Here is a 17,368-nt window from a genome sequence, read left to right as displayed (position 1 = left end):
ATATTCTATACTTTTATGAATTCTATTGAGAAAACAAGAGAAACATGTAAATAAAGACAGAGGAAAATGATTAATTATTATTTTGTTTTGAACTATGCTGTAGCCTATAGCTGTTTTCCGGTGTGATTGTTGTCAAAATCAAAAATAAGAATATGTTTAATTATTAAAAAATACAATTATTTTATATGAAAACGTTAATAATTGTATTTTATAATGAAAATATTTTAGTTTGACTTTTTCTGATTAGATGAGATAGCATTTTAAGCTGCCATATGCTGATTTTACACTGTAACCCACCTATGGGGCATGTTGTCGCATTACACTTCCAGCCTTTCAAGGTAAATCAAGAAAGAAGTATACACTGTATTAATAAAACAAAACCACATAATTGTACTAGACATGTGGGAAATTAATGCGGGAAAAAATAAATACTCTAAACCCAAGTAGATTTGCACAAACTGAGTCAAAAAGCGTTAGGTTGTGCCCTGCTCTCCCCTATAAACTGTTTCCGGTCCCCATTGACTTTTTCTAAACGAAATATTGCTGCTATACTCTTAATATCTTATTTTTAGTTCAACAGAAGAAAGAAACTCACACAGTTTTGGAACAACATGAGCTTGAGTAAATCATGACATCATTTTCTTTTTTGGATGAAATCCCTATAAGTTGCTTGACTAAATTATTGTCTTTTGTAATGTTTTTAGAGACAAGTTTAGAATTCAAATAGGCTAAATTTGTCATAAATTATTGCCAGAAGGGTATTGAAGAAAGCGAATGTAGGCTAAACGTGTTTTTCTCTTAAACTGAGTGTCAATTGTTAATCTGAACAAAACATTGAAAAGGCAAGACTTAATGTTTAACGAAAAAAATAGACTTTTTTTTTTACACGGTAAAAATTAGACTAACCAATAATATAGATTAACTGTTACGTGGCTTTGCAACATCAGCACTGAGCGTGATGTCATGATATGTTGTGCTTTCTAAATTCCAATAATTTTATACCCCACAGTCTTCGTTTATGAGACAAAATAAAGGAAAATCAGAGGTCAATCTGCAATAAACTAAGCAAAGGTTATCAAGAGAGGCTCAGACAGAGAAGAGTCACATCCATCACCCCTCCCAACAGCAGCTGCAGCTTCACACAAACCTGCCTCACATTATTCCAACGGTCCTTCGTCTGACTAAAACGAGCGCGAGCCTCGCCATATTCATTCGCGTTTCCACATCAGCCCGTGTGCCTGTCCATTATGGATGTGCTGGGAAAGAAAGAGCGGAGAGGTAGAGATGTGAAGGGCTTGCTGAAGAGGAACTGGATTCTAATTGCAACCATCGCCTCGGTGATACTGGGTACGATGAGCGCCTTCGTCTTCCTTTTAGCACGGCCACATTTCTCTGCATTTCTCTTATATATCTCGCTTCATTGTGCTCTATCACACCTCATTCCTTTAATTATGTATCCACCGCTATTGTTTTATTGTTGGCAGCTTACTGTGGTGTTACATAATGGACCGCCGTTATGATATCAGTATAGCTGATTTGACAATAAGAGCAATTAAAGTGTTTATTTGTTGCGTGTATGCACGTACAATATCTGCAGGTGTTTTGATGGTTGATTGTGATAAATGAAGGCATTGATTAGTGTGTGTGTGCAGATATTTTACTACTGCCACAGAGAAACGTGACCAGACTTCCAGTATGACAGTAAAATCTCTCTGTGCTCCGCGTGACGTCACACAAGCAGTGACAAGTATTATTAATTAGTGTAGTTCGGGGCTAGTTGTCACACTTTACTTCAGTGGTTTTGCTGTTTTATGGTCAATTTCTATAGACATACCTTAACCAGTTGAACGTGCCTATCGATAGACACTGAAACTCTTGCGATACACAACACTTGCGATATACATTGAAACTTGCATTCAATGCAAAACAAAAAAGACAAATATAGGCTATATTTGCCTGTAAAATAAACATATATTATTCTAGCATTAATTAGTCCACAAACAATATTTATTTTAAAGCCTAAACTTCTTTATTTAAAGCAAAACTAAAACCTGCATTGGGCATTTATCTGTAATAGACCAAGTGTTTTATTTGTTTATATTATTATTAATATGTGCTTTTTAATATTTTTATTTATTAACCTATTTATTTAGCCTGTATCAGAATTTGATCTTTTAATTTTTAATAATGTCTCATTAAGTAAAGTTGATAGTTTTTCACTTTAAAATAGAATGTCCTGCTACTATTTGCTTCAGCGTTTTGAACATAAAAGTATGATTAAGGCTTGATAAGCTACAAATACTTTATATAAAATGTGTATCGCGAGTGTTTCAATGTGTATCGCAAGAGTTTCAATGTGTTTCATCTCATACGGCCTCCCATATCAAAGCTATCTGGTCTTGTTACTTGAATGTTCTCGGAACATTCTGAAACGTTTCTAGAAATGTGCGCAAAATGCTGTTCCCTTAAAGGAGAACTCCGGCGAACAATGAACCTTTGGTCTAATAAAACATCGGTGCATAGTCAATCGTTCTCTGAGATTTGTTTTCATGATAATCGAATGTAAAGAGTTTTATTTCTAAAAACTGTTAAGCGTATAATGCTAATGGGGGCATTGACTAAGTAAAAAGAAATCGCTAGTTTATACCACTAACAAGGCTCAAAATAGCCCCACACTAACGCAGTAACATAATGAGGCCCCATACATGCAAAACGAAGCATTGAGAACTTTATAAGTGTACAGACCGTTTAATAAGAAGATACTTTATGAAGACAGTTCACTTCGTGTATACAGACAGGAGCCATCTTAGAAAATAGTCTCGATAACTCAAACCACGAACGTCGTGCTGAGTGATCTGAACTTTATGAAGTTCAGCGAACTTCTGAACTGTATGAACGGCGTTCGGGGATCGACTTATCGAGACTATTTTTTTTAAGATGGCTCCTGTCTGTATACGCGAAGTGAACTGTCTTCATGAAGTATCTTCTTATTAAACGGTCTGTACACTTAAGTTCTCAATGCTTCGTTTTGCATGTATGGAGCCTCATTATGTTACTACGTTAGTGTGGGGCTATTTTGAGCCTTGTTAGTGGTATAAACTAGCGATTTCTTTTTACTTAGTCAATGCCCCCATTAGCATTATACGCTAAACAGTTTTTAGAGATAAAACTCTTTACATTCGATTATCATGAAAACAAATCTCACAGAACGATTGACTAGGTACCGATGTTTTATTAGACCAAAGGTTCATTGTTCGCCGGAGCTCTCCTTTAAAGAGTAACTAAACACTTAACCAACTTTTTTTTAGTTAATTATTTTTTAGTTAAGAATGGATCTTTATTAATACCAGTCATTGATTCGAGTAACTTTTTTGACATTTTTTTTATAAAGTGTTCTATTTCTACAATATATGGTGTAAAAACGTCTTAGTGCTGCCCTCTTCAGGTTGAACGGTGGCTACTGCAGTTGAATTTTCCTATTGGATGTTCCGCAGTCCGCACTTCGTGACGTACGCAGGTTTCAGCTCACCACGCGAGCTACGCCCTTGGCAATATAAAAACCATCTTGTGTCGTCAAAACCATTGTAGGGAGTCAGGAATTGGAATTGTGAGTATTGAAAACGATCAGGATGGAGTGTTTTAGCATCTATTTCGTCCCCTCTATCTCCGCTGGGGGTCTGCCCACTTTTTCAGCATTTTCAAATATTGCCAGTGCGTTGAGTCAGGCTCTGACCAGGGGTTTAGTTACCCTTTAACGTTCACTTAACCGAGACAAAATGTGTTTCAAACATTCAAAAATAGAACATTCGAACAATTAAGTTTTCTGTTTTCAATGGGAATGTTAGCACAACATTCTAAGGACATGTTTTTGATGGCTGGGCTGCCCCTTTTTATAATTCAAAATGCTGAAAAACATGATTAAACCAGGCTCAATATGGGCTACTGGTCTCCCAGTTTAGCCGTGCTGGTTTTAGAGAGGTTTTTTAACTTGGAGAGGCTGGGAAATGAGCTTGAATCAGACCTGCAAACTAGCTTAAGCTTTGAATTTTCATGAAATTAACTATTATGTTTACTACTCAACCTGCAGTGAAAAGTGATACAACATGCGTGTAATTCTAAATTACAACTTAAAAACACTGAGAGAACACCAGGAGAACACAGTTCAACCTTTCTGTTAAAATATATCCTCATCACCTACTGTAGTTGAACATTGTCTTAATGCCTATATCAGTGTGGAACAAAGAATGCTAACTCTCCCCTAGGCTACATTGTGCATTAGCGTACAAAAAAGAAAGGACACTTAACCATTTCATGAGCAATTCTTGAAATTAAAGCATGCTACTTTTAACTGTAAGTAATCAGAAATGAGTAGTTATTTGCTTTGCACACAAGTGGCCAGTTCATGAAGGCTTAGTCATCAAAACATTAATGGTTTAATGCTTTGCAAAATGCATAAAACTAATAGGCTAGCCAATAAAATCTCACTATTGCTCTATTAGGCTTTTCTAAACTGATCGGTGAGGCAATTAAGCAGAGGTCATAGATTATTCACTATATGTTCTGACAAGACAACAAAAAAAGTCTTTATTGCAGTGATGGCATGTACACTTTTATAATATATTTGATATATTTTAATATATTTCTATGTGTATATTAAATTTGATATGTTACAGTATATTTGATACTGAAAGTAAATTATGCTAACGGTATTTCGTTTTATATGTTTGTGTACTGACACAGATTATTATGCAAGCCACGTAAGCTTCACTTACAATAAAACAAAGGCAGGTCAAGCAAATCACTGTTATTTTCTCAATCATAAGCACCATAATCAGTATAATACTAAAATGTACTAAAGATAAGATACAGTACAACAGAAATTATTGTAATTCATGTTGGCTTTGGGTTTATCTGGGTTTGGTTTAGCCTTGTTAAAACCTTCAAGACTTCTCCTTGATGCGTATTTGGAAGTTATCTTGCATTTTAGCCACAAAAAAAAAAATAGTTGTGAAGCTAATCATACTGGTCCATGATGCTTTTATGGCATGTTAATTGCAACTAAATGAAAATGCATTATAGTTTATATTTATATATAAACATTTATAATGGTGAAGCACAATTTAAAATATATTACCTTTAAATGTTATATCGACTAACACACTACAGTTAAAATTATAATCAAGTACCTCACATGTGCTTTAGTATGTTAGTCATCACATCAAATAAGTGTACATCTTTAAAGCATGAAAAAGGATTCTCATACTTTAAAGTGAAAAATGTAATTTGACATTATTGCAAAGTTAAAAGTGTGCTGAAGTCTGTTAAGAATACAGTCATGAAAGTGTAAGTAAACTTAAAGGGATAGTTCACTTTGAAATTAATTTTTGGTATGTTTCAGCTTACCTCAAGGGCATCCAAGATGTAGGTGTCTTTGTTTCCGCAGTAGTTTCAATTTTGATATTTTTAGGTCAAACCGTTCGTGTTTATCAGTCATATAATGGAGGTCTATGGTCACCACCTCAAAGAGCATGCACAGAGAAGTCCAAATTAAACATGATTTAATGACTCATAAATGTAAGTACACATAGATGGCCTAAGACACCAAACGAGCGATTTGTGTGAGAAAACGAACAGTATTTATATCGTTTTTACCTCTTGTAACAGCCACAAAGCGCCTGCGCCCTCAGATCACTTGGACGTGGCTGTGGTTACAAGAGGTAAAAACGATATAAATACTGTTCGTTTTCTCACACAAAACGCTCGTTTCGTGTCTTAGGCCATAAATGTGTACTTACATTTACGAGTAAATGTTTTGCTTAATACTGCAAAGAAAATTGTGAATTTTGCTAACATTTCAGAAAGAAATTGGAAGCAGTCACACATAAATACATTTCGCTGCAGTGCAGTCCATATACACTTCATTACGTTTATTGGAAAGCTTTTTAGTTTATTTGGTATATGTCATATCTGACGATATCAAAGTTTATCATTATACAAGGATGGAAACAAGATGATAAAAACTCAAAATGTAAAATGGTACATTTGTCTGAAATATCTTTATCAGTTTAACAGCTGCAGATAATTTAACACATCTTGTGTTATGCATCTGTTGACAACAAATGCAGGTAATTTATTTGTGCCCTGAATGTCACAAAGCATTATTAGCATACTCTCGAAATGTCAGTGAGATGACGCTTCGTTTTTGTGATCATTTTGATACAGAGAAGTTATTATGGAAGCATGTTTCTGCCACAGAATAAAAAAAAAATGCAAAAGATACAGTAATTGTGACTTTTAATCTCACAATTTGTTCTTACCTTTTTTTTTCAGAATTTGACTTAATTTACCACAAATCAATATGAATTTATACACTCTTAGAAAAAAGTTTCAAATTTATTGAACCCAAAAAGTGTCTACACAAGGAGAAATGTATTGAATGATTGCATAATACTTTCATGATTAATGGGTTACTTAATTTTTTTTCTTGTCATAAAGTATGCTTACGAGCTGCTTAATTCATAAAAATGAATTACAATTAAACAAAATTCATTTATTAAAACTAAATCCATACAATGGTCCCATGATGGGAAGCCCTAAGGGGTTCAGAACCTGACAGAACCCTTTAAGGTTCAGTATCGAAGCTTTTCTTCCCAGAGTGAATCTTGTGTGGTTGAGATATTCTTGGAATATTTAGCTCTGCACATTCAGTCTGGCTTGATGTAGATTAGGCACAACTAAGAGCTTTGCATTTCCAGTTAGTTTGACGGGTTCTCTCTATCACTCTATCCATTGCAGGGATCGGGCTTGGAGTGCTGGTGCGGGACTATACCTCTCTGTCCCAGCTGGAGAAGCAGTACTTTGGCTTCCCAGGAGAAGTCCTGATGAGAATGCTAAAGCTGGTCATCCTGCCGCTCATCGTCTCCAGCATGATAACAGGTATCTCTCTCTCTCTCTATCTCTCTCTCCCTCTTCAGCCCATCACAGTATCTACATTTATGATTCAGACGTGGTAAATGTTGCCTTAAGTTACCAATATTTTACTTTTTACAATAGAGCAGTCACTCACCATTTGCATGGGTGTGTAAGAATGATAAGGAAAATAGCTGTTCATTGAAAATCAGTTTAGCTGCATATCATATGATACAAGGATTATAAAACGGCGTCATTCATCTGAGCTTATATAAGTCAAAATTTACCATCCATTAAAAAAAAGAAGAGAGAAACATTTAGTGTTCAGGAGACTGTTCATGTCCACATATGTACATGTGTGCGTACAAAGGCTCATATATGATTATTACAGGCTTGATAAACTTTATCCTCAGATTAATAATGCTTAGACCAAATTAGTTTCAAAAATAAATACAAAACCTGTTCTAATTGAAAGAAAGCAACTTGACAAAAATATTGAATCCAATATTTGGTGATAATATAGCATAACGAGGTTTAGAAGCTATTTTTTGTAGTCTGGTGAATAGGAAAACCACTTGTTTGACTTTGTACAAAATAAAAGCATTTCAATGCTTTTATTTTGAAATGCTTTTTCAGAGCATTTCAAATGCTTTGAAAATGCTTTGAAATTTTCATTTTGCTTAAACATTAAAGCACACTAGTGTAATAAACAGTGACATTTTTCCCCATATTTTTTTGAATATTGACAAATTTATCACAAATAAGGCTTTTTTCCACTCAAAAACTAAAGGGGCACAAGGTCAGATCAATGACAAATACAAATCCAAAGGTGTTACAGGGTTTTCAACACAGCGTAAGAGTTAAGCTTTGTACATACACTCTGGTGGGTTGTTTTAACCCAAATTTGGGTTAAATATGGAAAACCCAAATTTGGGTTAAAAATGTAATTTAAACATTGAACCCAATGTCTGAGTTTATCCCATATTTGACCCACAGATGGGTTAAAACAACCCAGCATTTTTTTAGAGTGTGCATAATTTACTGTGATTAATTGTTAAACTACATCACCTTAAAATAATGTGTTACTGCACTCTAAATAATGCTGGGTTGTTTTAACCCAAATTTGAGTCAAATATGGACAACCCTAAATGTTGGGTTAAAAATGCAATTTGAAATTTCAACTTTCAACTGTAAATGTAAAAAATTGCATTTTTAACCCAAGATTTGGGTTTTTGTCCATATTTGACCCAAATTGCATTTTTTAGTGTAACTGAGCAGTCAGAACACAGTTTAGAAATAATTTGTATGTAGCTAGTAAGTTCTGAATTCATTATTTTAATATGTGTGTACTTTGCTTTGTCTCTTATCAACAAAATCATCTAATAAAGATAAGGATTTATGCTGCTGATTATGTCGAAAACGGCACGCCTAAGTGCCTTTTAAAAATTCTTTTTTAGTATAACCCAGTTGCAATGTAACTTGCATTGTTGTTGTCATGTGTTAATGAATGGCCTTGCTTCCTGAAGGAGTGGCAGCGCTGGACTCAGAGGTGTCCGGCAGGATTGGGCTTCGTGCAGTGGTTTATTATCTCTCCACTACCATCATTGCTGTCGTTCTTGGTGAGTTGCATAAACAAAGCCATAAACTTGAAAGTATGGCTGTGCAAAGATTAATTGCGAATAATCGCATCCAAAATAAAAGTTTGTATTTACATAAAATATGTTTGTGTGTGTGCTGTGTATAATTATTTTGCATATATAAATACATAACCATGCATGTATATATTTAAGAATTATTTGCACGTATATACTATATATATTTTGCTGTCGTCAAAATAAAAGTCCCGCTTCCAACGCATCGGCCAATCCGAAAAACTTATCGGCCGATGACGATATTTAAAAATGCCAAATATCGTCTGATTTCTCTGTCACGATGTTGCTTGAGGCAAGTTTAAAAGAGTTCACGGAGGCAAGCTAATCAAAATAACAGCAGTTTATTCCAGAAGACGAAGGGAGCACGCACGCATCAGGGTGATACAAACAATACCAGACACCAGACAGAGTACAAGCAGGAACTGAATACACAGAGATAATTAACAAATGACTAACAGCTGTGATGAAGGTGATTGGTGTCCATGGTGACTGATCAGTGGCGGGAAACACATGTGAGGAGTGAAACTGTGACAATATCGGCCGTGGCGATATATCAGTCGACCACTAATATGAATAACACATCTTCTTAAATATACACATGCATGTGTGTGTATTTATATATACAAAATAATTATACACAGCACACATACACATATATTATGTAAATACAAACTCTCATTTTGAATTCGATTAATCCCAATTAATCTTTGCACAGCCCTAAAGACATATATTGTGGTTGTTTAACAAAAATGTTGTGCTCAAAAGGAATCGTTCTTGTGACGACTATTAAACCTGGGGTCTCTCAGAGTACTGAAAATATCGAGAGAGCGGGAAGCACACCAAATGTGACCACAGTTGACACCTTGCTGGACCTTATTAGGTAAAACATTTTTAGAAACTATTTTTTAAATCGCACCCCTTGGTCTATGTAAGAAAGATAATGACACTTGAGGAATACTTGATGCATAAATAAACTTTTTTAAGTATAGCTTATGTGTCCAGATATAATATAATATGCATTAAGCACTTAAGTTATTTGTTTTTCTCATTTCTTCAAAGGAATATGTTTCCTGAAAATCTTGTGCAAGCCTGTTTTCAGCAGGTAAAATATAAAATGTTTTAACATATTGCTTAGAACAATCCAAATATAATACTTTGTTGAAATAAACTTGATTGTGTTTTAGTATAAGACGCAGCGCAAAGAGATTGAACCATCGAAAACCAACACAAACACAACTACATTTCCACCCTTCACCACCATTATTTCAACAGTTGCACAGGTGAGGCAAAGATGTTGAAGAATGTAGGATGAAGAAAGATAAATGAAGAAATGTATGCATTTATTTTTGCCTTCTTTATGCTGTAGAATTTGACCCAAGACTACAAGATCGTGGGCTCATATTCAGATGGGATTAATGTTCTTGGTATCATCGTATTCTGTGTGACTTTCGGCCTTGTCATCGGCAAGATGGGAGAGAGGGGACGCATCCTGCTAGAGTTTTTCGATGCTCTGAATGAGGCCACCATGCAGCTTGTTCAGATTATTATGTGGTTAGTTCTGACACATTAAAAGCATGTCTGAGGTGGTAAGAAAACCCTAGAAACCACATACCCACTCTCTAGCATCCACCCAGAACACTGTATAAAACAACATAACTCTCTAGCAATCACACAGAACACCTTAGAAACCTCAAAGCAACTCCCTAGCAACCACTCAGAATACCCTAGAAACCATATTGCAGCTCCCTGGCAACATCCCAGAACACCCTAGAAACCACATAGCAGCTCCCTAGCAGCCTCCCAAAACATCCTATAAACCACATAGTGACTCCCCAGTTTACCCTACAAACCTTATAGCAACTACCTAGCAACACCTTAGAAACCCCATAGCAACTGCCTAGAACTACCTATCAACCACCCAGAATACCCAAGAAACTACAAAGCAACTCCCCTAGCAACCACTCAGAACACCCTAGAAACCAATCCCAAGCAACCACCCAGAACACCCTAGAAACACAAAGCAACTCCCCAGAACACCCTAGAAACCACATAGCAACCACCCAGAACACCATATAAAACAACATAACTCTCTAATCACACAGAACACCTTAGAAACCTCAAAGCAACTCCCTAGCAACCACTCAGAATACCCTAGAAACCATATCGCAACTCCCTAGCAACTTCCCAGAAGACCCTAGAAACCACACAGCAGCTCCCTAGCAGCCTCCCAAGACACCCTATAAACTGCATAGCGACTCCCCAGATTACCCTACAAAACCTAGAGCAACTACCTAGCAACACCTTAGAAACCACATAGCAACCGCCTAGAACTCCCTAGCCCAGAATACCCAAGAAACCACAAAGCAACTCACCTAACAACCACTCAGAACACCCTAGAAACCACATAGAAAATCCCTAGCAACCACCCAGAACACCGTAGAAACACAAAGCAACTCCCCAGAACACCCTAGAAACCTCATAGCAGCTCCCTAGCAACCAACAAGAATACCCTAGAAACAACATAGCAACACCCAAGAATACACTACAAACCCCATAGCAACTATCTAGCAACATCTTAGAAACCAAATAGCAACCACCTAGCTACCACAAAGCCACTCCGTAAGAACCACCCAAAATACCCTAGAAACCACATAGAAAACCTTTATCGACCATTCAGAATACCCTAGAAACTGCATAGAAACCATCTATAACAACCACTCAGAATATTCTAGAATATGCATAACAATCACCCAGAATACCTTAGCAACCATTCAGTGTCAGACTACCATAGAAACTACTAGAACAGCCTAGAAAGCATATAGCAACAAACAAGAACACACTAGAAACCACATGGTAACTCCTTAGCAACCATTTAGAATACCCTAGAAACGGCATATTAGCAATCAGCCAGAAAACCTTAGCAACCAGTTAACTACACCAGCACGTTTTTTTGCACAGATACACCTCTAAATCTAGGTTTTATTACCGTTATTCACTTTATTCAAATATTGTAGGGAGATATATCAGTGACATATTCTCAGGAGTTTGTGTGTCATATTGATTATAGATCAACTGATATTAAACAAATGTTCTCCTGCAGTTACATGCCCATTGGCATCTTGTTCCTGATTGCTGCTAAGATCATTGAGGTGGACGACTGGGAAATCTTCAGGAAGATGGGCCTGTACATGGTGACGGTGCTCAGCGGGTGAAGAAGCTTCTTTAATGTTCCCTTGCTGATTTACTGGCCGTTTACTGCTCCCGTACAGCTTCATATCAGCTCTGTTCACTCACAGATAAGAGCCAAGGACATTCAAAACTGCTCAAGCTGCAGATGTGCTAATAATACATTTCATAAACTCCAAATTTCCACTTAATAAGAGTGATTTAGGCAACCGAACATCAGTCGGTGTTAAACAAATGCCATCTGCACTCGTGTGGAATGGACCGAAAGGACAGTTTAGATTGCACATTGCTGAGTTAAACAGAAAAAAAATAAAATAATTGTAGGATATAAATCCAAGGCCTGGTTTTACAGACAGGGCTTAGATTAAGCCTTAGTTTTATTAGGACATTTAAGTAGCTTTTATAAATGTGCCTTAGAAAAGAACATTCTGGTGTGCATCTTAAAACAATGGCACTGACATAGTTAAAGATTAGTTGCTTTCAGTTAAAGGTACAATATGTAAGTTTTCACCGCATTTTTAAAACGATAACAAAGACGTAGCTTAATGATGCTATAAAGGGGTAGAACGATGGGAGATGTTGTTTTCACCATCCAGAGATGTATGGAATTTATTAATCATGTTCACGGATGATGTAATAAATTAGTTTTTGTATTAACCTGTAAGTATGATCACACTATTTTATGTCATCGTTATGAATTAGCTGCAAGGAACGTGAAATATAATGCTATATTAGCCTGTTAGTGATATGCGACTATTTGTAAAAACAATCGTACTAAAAGTAAATTAACAAATCCACAATATTTGCAAGCTAAATATTTCTGTGCAACACATAGTGTATTTAATTTCACTACCATAGACTTGGTCACCAGACTAGATAAAACGTGTTACTGAAGTACAAACAAACTGCAATATAACTGTGTACAATAAATAATATTTGCTTACCTGTCTATTAAAACACATGCGAGAGTGGAGTGTCTGTCCATCTCAAAAACACCACGCCGGTATTGATCCTTGTTTTATTTCTCCGTTTTGTCTCAGTTGATCTACGTTTGAGTTTTTGGATTTTCTGTACTCGCCAATCAATAATCATGAACCATGATGACTGAACGACACAACAGAGGCGTGCGAGATACTGTATCATTGATATAAATATATATATATATATATATATATATTAGTGCTGTCAAACGATTAAAATATTTAATTGCGATTAATCACATTAATGTCATAGTTAACTCACGATTAATCGCACATTTTTAATCTGTTCTAAATGTCTCTTGATATCTTTTTGTCCCATTATTTTTTTTATTTTAAAAGTAAAATTTCCATTCAGAATCTTATTGGCATCTCGCACTCGTCATCCACTCGAAATGTAACGTTAACCAACTATTTGGCCGTCTCGCAAGCCTAAGCAAGTGTGTGAGGCGGCGTGATTGTTGTTTTGTTTCCGGTCTAGCTAGATCCGCTTGCGGTTTGGTCGACGAAGCAACAAAATGTCCTCACGCGGCACAAGCCATTGAAATGAATGGGTTTCATAGCGCGCGCAGCGCCGCGTACTGTTGCAAAAGCATGTGAAAAGTTTGCTAGGCCAAAAAGACAAATTGCGCGATAAAAACTCTGACGCTGTTAAAATGGGTTTGCGTTAACGTGTTAATAACGCGTTTAACTGACAGCCCTAATATAGATAGATAGATAGATAGATAGATAGATTCCCCATCAGCAGTTTAAGTATAGCAGCCCATCAAAAGGCCCGCTAATGAGGTATCTATGTATATATATATGGTTTCTACAAGTTACTACTTGTAAATGTGTACCTTGAAATGCTATGTAAGTTGCTTTAAGTAAGTTTTTACAAATCCTTGGGAACTTTTGGGATAATGGAAGTATCCCAAAGGTTTTCGAATATTTCATTACAAAAATCTTACATATTGTGCCTTTAAAACAGCTTAAAGATGCATTTTAGTCTGGGAGTCTAAGCCTTGTCTGTGAAACCGGGGGTATGTGACCTTGGTAAAAAATATACTGGATATCCATTACTTATAATAATCTATAATAGTAATGTTTAATGTTTTAAAATATGTTTTCCATCCACAGACTGGCCATCCATTCCATCATATTCCTCCCCCTGATATACTTTGTGTTTGTGAGGAAGAATCCATTCACCTTCACTCTGGGAATGGCACAGGCCTTGGTAACGGCTCTCATGATTTCCTCAAGGTGAGCCAATGAATATTCTAGCATCTGTATTTTCTGGGCATGTTGATTTTAAAACACTCTTCTATATAGTATGCGAAAAACAGTATGCAAACAGAATTATGTTCAAATGCAGAGTATTCATAAAACAGTATGAACTGATTCAGAAGTGCTCATTCGGTCAGTAGCACCTTGCAGTACAGGAGATCCAGGGGGCGGAGTCAGATCCAGATCTAAGGGGTGGAGTTGGGTAGGTTTAGGGGTGGTTTAGGTATTGGGAGTGGAGCTAGGTAGATTTAGGGGTGGGTTTAGGGCTTGGGGGTGGAGCTGGGTAGGTTTAGGGGTGGTTAAGGGATCGGGGGTGGAACTGGGTAGGTTTAGGGGTGGTTAAGGGATCGGGGGTGGAACTGGGTAGGTTTAGGGGTGGGTTTAGGGATCGGAGGTGGAGCTGGGTAGGTTTAGGGATTGGGGGTGGAGCTGGGTAGGTTTAGGGGTGGGTTTAGGAATCGGGGGTGGAGCTGGGTAAGTTTAGGGGTGGTTTAGGTATTGGGAGTGGAGCTAGGTAGATTTAGGGGTGGGTTTAGGGCTTGGGGGTGGAGCTGGGTAGGTTTAGGGGTGGTTAAGGGATCGGGGGTGGAACTGGGTAGGTTTAGGGGTGGTTAAGGGATCGGGGGTGGAACTGGGTAGGTTTAGGGGTGGGTTTAGGGATCGGAGGTGGAGCTGGGTAGGTTTAGGGATTGGGGGTGGAGCTGGGTAGGTTTAGGGGTGGGTTTAGGAATCGGGGGTGGAGCTGGGTAAGTTTAGGGGTGGTTTAGGTATTGGGAGTGGAGCTAGGTAGATTTAGGGGTAGGTTTAGGGCTTGGGGGTGGAGCTGGGTAGGTTTAGGGGTGGTTAAGGTATCGGGGGTGGAACTGGGTAGGTTTAGGGGTGGTTAAGGGATCGGGGGTGGAACTGGGTAGGTTTAGGGGTGGGTTTAGGGATCGGAGGTGGAGCTGGGTAGGTTTAGGGATCGGGGGTGGAGCTGGGTAGGTTTAGGGGTGGGTTTAGGAATCGGGGGTGGAGATGGGTAGGTTTAGGGGTGGTTTAGGTATTGGGAGTGGAGCTAGGTAGATTTAGGGGTAGGTTTAGGGCTTGGGGGTGGAGCTGGTAGGTTTAGGGGTGGTTAAGGGATCGGGGGTGGAACTGGGTAGGTTTAGGGGTGGTTAAGGGATCGGGGGTGGAACTGGGTAGGTTTAGGGGTGGGTTTAGGGATCGGAGGTGGAGCTGGGTAGGTTTAGGGATCGGCGGTGGAGCTGGGTAGGTTTAGGGGTGGGTTTAGGAATCGGGGGTGGAGCTGGGTAGGTTTAGGGGTGGGTTTAGGGATCGGAGGTGGAGCTGGGTAGGTTTAGGGATCGGAGGTGGAGCTGGGTAGGTTTAGGGATCGGGGGTGGAGCTGGGTAGGTTTAGGGGTGGGTTTAGGAATCGGGGGTGGAGCTGGGTAGGTTTAGGGGTGGGTTTAGGGATCAGTGGGTGAAGCTAGAGCTGTGTCTGAAATCGCTCCCTATCCATTATATAGTGCACTATATCGGGTGTCGGCCATTTTGTAGTGGTGTCCGAATTCTGAGTGAACGACATCATTCCCTACATTCATTCACTACTTTTACCCACAATCCTCTCTGAAATTCGAGTGTACATTTGATGTACACTTGCTGAAGCCCTATTTCCCAGAATCCAATGCGGAGAGAACTGAGCGTGCATGAAAGTGCGGCGCGAGCAAGTTTAAACCAGAGATTACATTACATCCAGTGGAGGAATTGAAAAATATCCGTTAATCGTTGTTAGGAAGCGTATTCATTTGAATATAATAACGGTCGCCAGAGGGCGCTCGACGACACGTCATCTGTGAACGTGAGAGTTACAATTTCAGTCGATGAAACTACAAAGTTGGCACGGAGGTATATAATTACAAAATAAAGTCATTATGATTGTTATTGTTGTAATATTATTTTATAAAGTAGGTAATGTAAGATAAAAGGAGTTTTATCAGTACGCACGCGTGACGAAGCCTTTTCTGCGACAGCTCCAACTCTCCGACGCGCACAGTGTAAACGTCAGCGTCCGAATTCACTCACTTCATCTCGTTCACTCCTTGCAGATATAGTGCACTCAAATGCTATACACTATATAGGGATTAGTGAATGAGTGAACGAGTGAGCGGTTTCAGACAGCCTAGGTGAAGCTAGCAAAAAACAAAGGTACAAGACTGTGTACTTAACAGCTATGAAATATAAAACTACTCATTTAAAATGTTTTAATATATACACATATATAGTGTGTATATATATAAATATAAGAATAAAAAATAAGGAAATAATGTGCATGACAAATCACAATTTTTTTTTGAATACAATAAAACTCAAGTGGCACTCAAGTGTCGCAATACTTTTTTGGCCACTGCACAAACAAACGGCAAAAATTCCTTCAAAGCTGTGAATAATTCTTTAAAAGTCTTTAATGTTGCATTTTGATCATTATTTTTGAGCTGTTTATACCAGGACTTCCTGCTTCTGAGGATATGTCTCTCCAGTTTTAGACCTTTTATGTTTTTTTAAACCCACAATAATCAATGAAAACTGCTATTCTGGCAAGTATTATGCTTTTTATAATAACACAAGTCTTTACTAAATCAGCTCAGCCACTCTGCCGGTCACATTCCGATGTGCAGAAGAGAACAACAGGATTGACAAGAGGATCACTCGCTTTGTCCTTCCAGTTGGTGCGACTATCAATATGGATGGCACTGCACTGTATGAAGCTGTTGCTTCTATATTCATAGCTCAGTTGAACAACTATGATCTGGACGTTGGCCAGATTGTTACCATTAGGTAAGTTGTTGGGTATACGCCAGTTGGCGTGATATAATAGAGTTAAGTGGCTTTGTGAGAGACAAAAGCCCGAATAATACTTTTTTGACATGTTCTTTAAATAGTATCACAGCAACAGTCGCCAGCATTGGTGCAGCAGGAGTTCCGAATGCTGGACTGGTAACCATGGTGATAGTCCTCACAGCAGTTGGCCTTCCAGCCAACGATGTCACCCTCATCGTTGCTGTCGATTGGCTGCTGTAAGTATGTCAGGTTTACTTAATGTGAGACAATAGAGTGCTGCAGGATGACGTATTTTTGCAGGCCAACCCAGAAGTTAGCACTACACTGGTGCCCTTGACAGAACCAAAATAGGATTTTTCCATTGGCTTTTGGATTATTGAAGAAAATAAGCTTAACACAACTTGTATGAATTTAAACCTAAATGCAATTTGCAGAAGTAAATAACTAAACGTAGGCTATAAATGAACTTCACCTTTCACCACGGTCATATTACTTTAACATCACCACAATTAAAGGATTGTTCCCCAAAAATAGTGAGCTACAAGGATGTTAATCCATG

At 38.0% G+C, this 17,368-nt stretch overlaps 1 protein-coding gene across 4 annotated transcripts in view; it reads left to right on the top strand.

The window, feature by feature from the left end:
* slc1a1 (solute carrier family 1 member 1) overlaps window positions 1-17,368 on the top strand; it is a 46,634-nt gene that overhangs the window by 26,009 nt on the left and 3,257 nt on the right. The window contains exons 1-11 of one of the 4 annotated variants that reach the window (XM_039669695.2): window positions 1,128-1,347; window positions 6,796-6,936; window positions 8,436-8,528; window positions 9,327-9,441; window positions 9,621-9,663; window positions 9,746-9,841; window positions 9,928-10,112; window positions 11,662-11,769; window positions 13,844-13,966; window positions 16,612-16,806; window positions 16,911-17,045. In XM_039669695.2, the coding sequence (XP_039525629.1) occupies window positions 1,248-1,347; window positions 6,796-6,936; window positions 8,436-8,528; window positions 9,327-9,441; window positions 9,621-9,663; window positions 9,746-9,841; window positions 9,928-10,112; window positions 11,662-11,769; window positions 13,844-13,966; window positions 16,612-16,806; window positions 16,911-17,045 (1,334 nt within the window). In that variant the 5' untranslated portion in view covers window positions 1,128-1,247. Of the gene's footprint in view, window positions 1-1,127; window positions 1,348-2,978; window positions 2,998-3,588; window positions 3,608-6,795; window positions 6,937-8,435; window positions 8,529-9,326; window positions 9,442-9,620; window positions 9,664-9,745; window positions 9,842-9,927; window positions 10,113-11,661; window positions 11,770-13,843; window positions 13,967-16,611; window positions 16,807-16,910; window positions 17,046-17,368 lie in introns of those variants that run through there. The other 3 variants (XM_089120907.1, XM_089120934.1, XM_089120961.1) reach the window with 3 other exon arrangements.

This window comes from Pimephales promelas, chromosome 1 (genome assembly GCF_988280905.1).
Source record: "Pimephales promelas chromosome 1, fPimPro1.hap1.1, whole genome shotgun sequence".
Taxonomy (NCBI): domain Eukaryota; kingdom Metazoa; phylum Chordata; class Actinopteri; order Cypriniformes; family Leuciscidae; genus Pimephales; species Pimephales promelas.
Note: the sequence above shows the minus strand (reverse complement) of the source record. Positions and strands in the feature narration are given on the sequence as shown.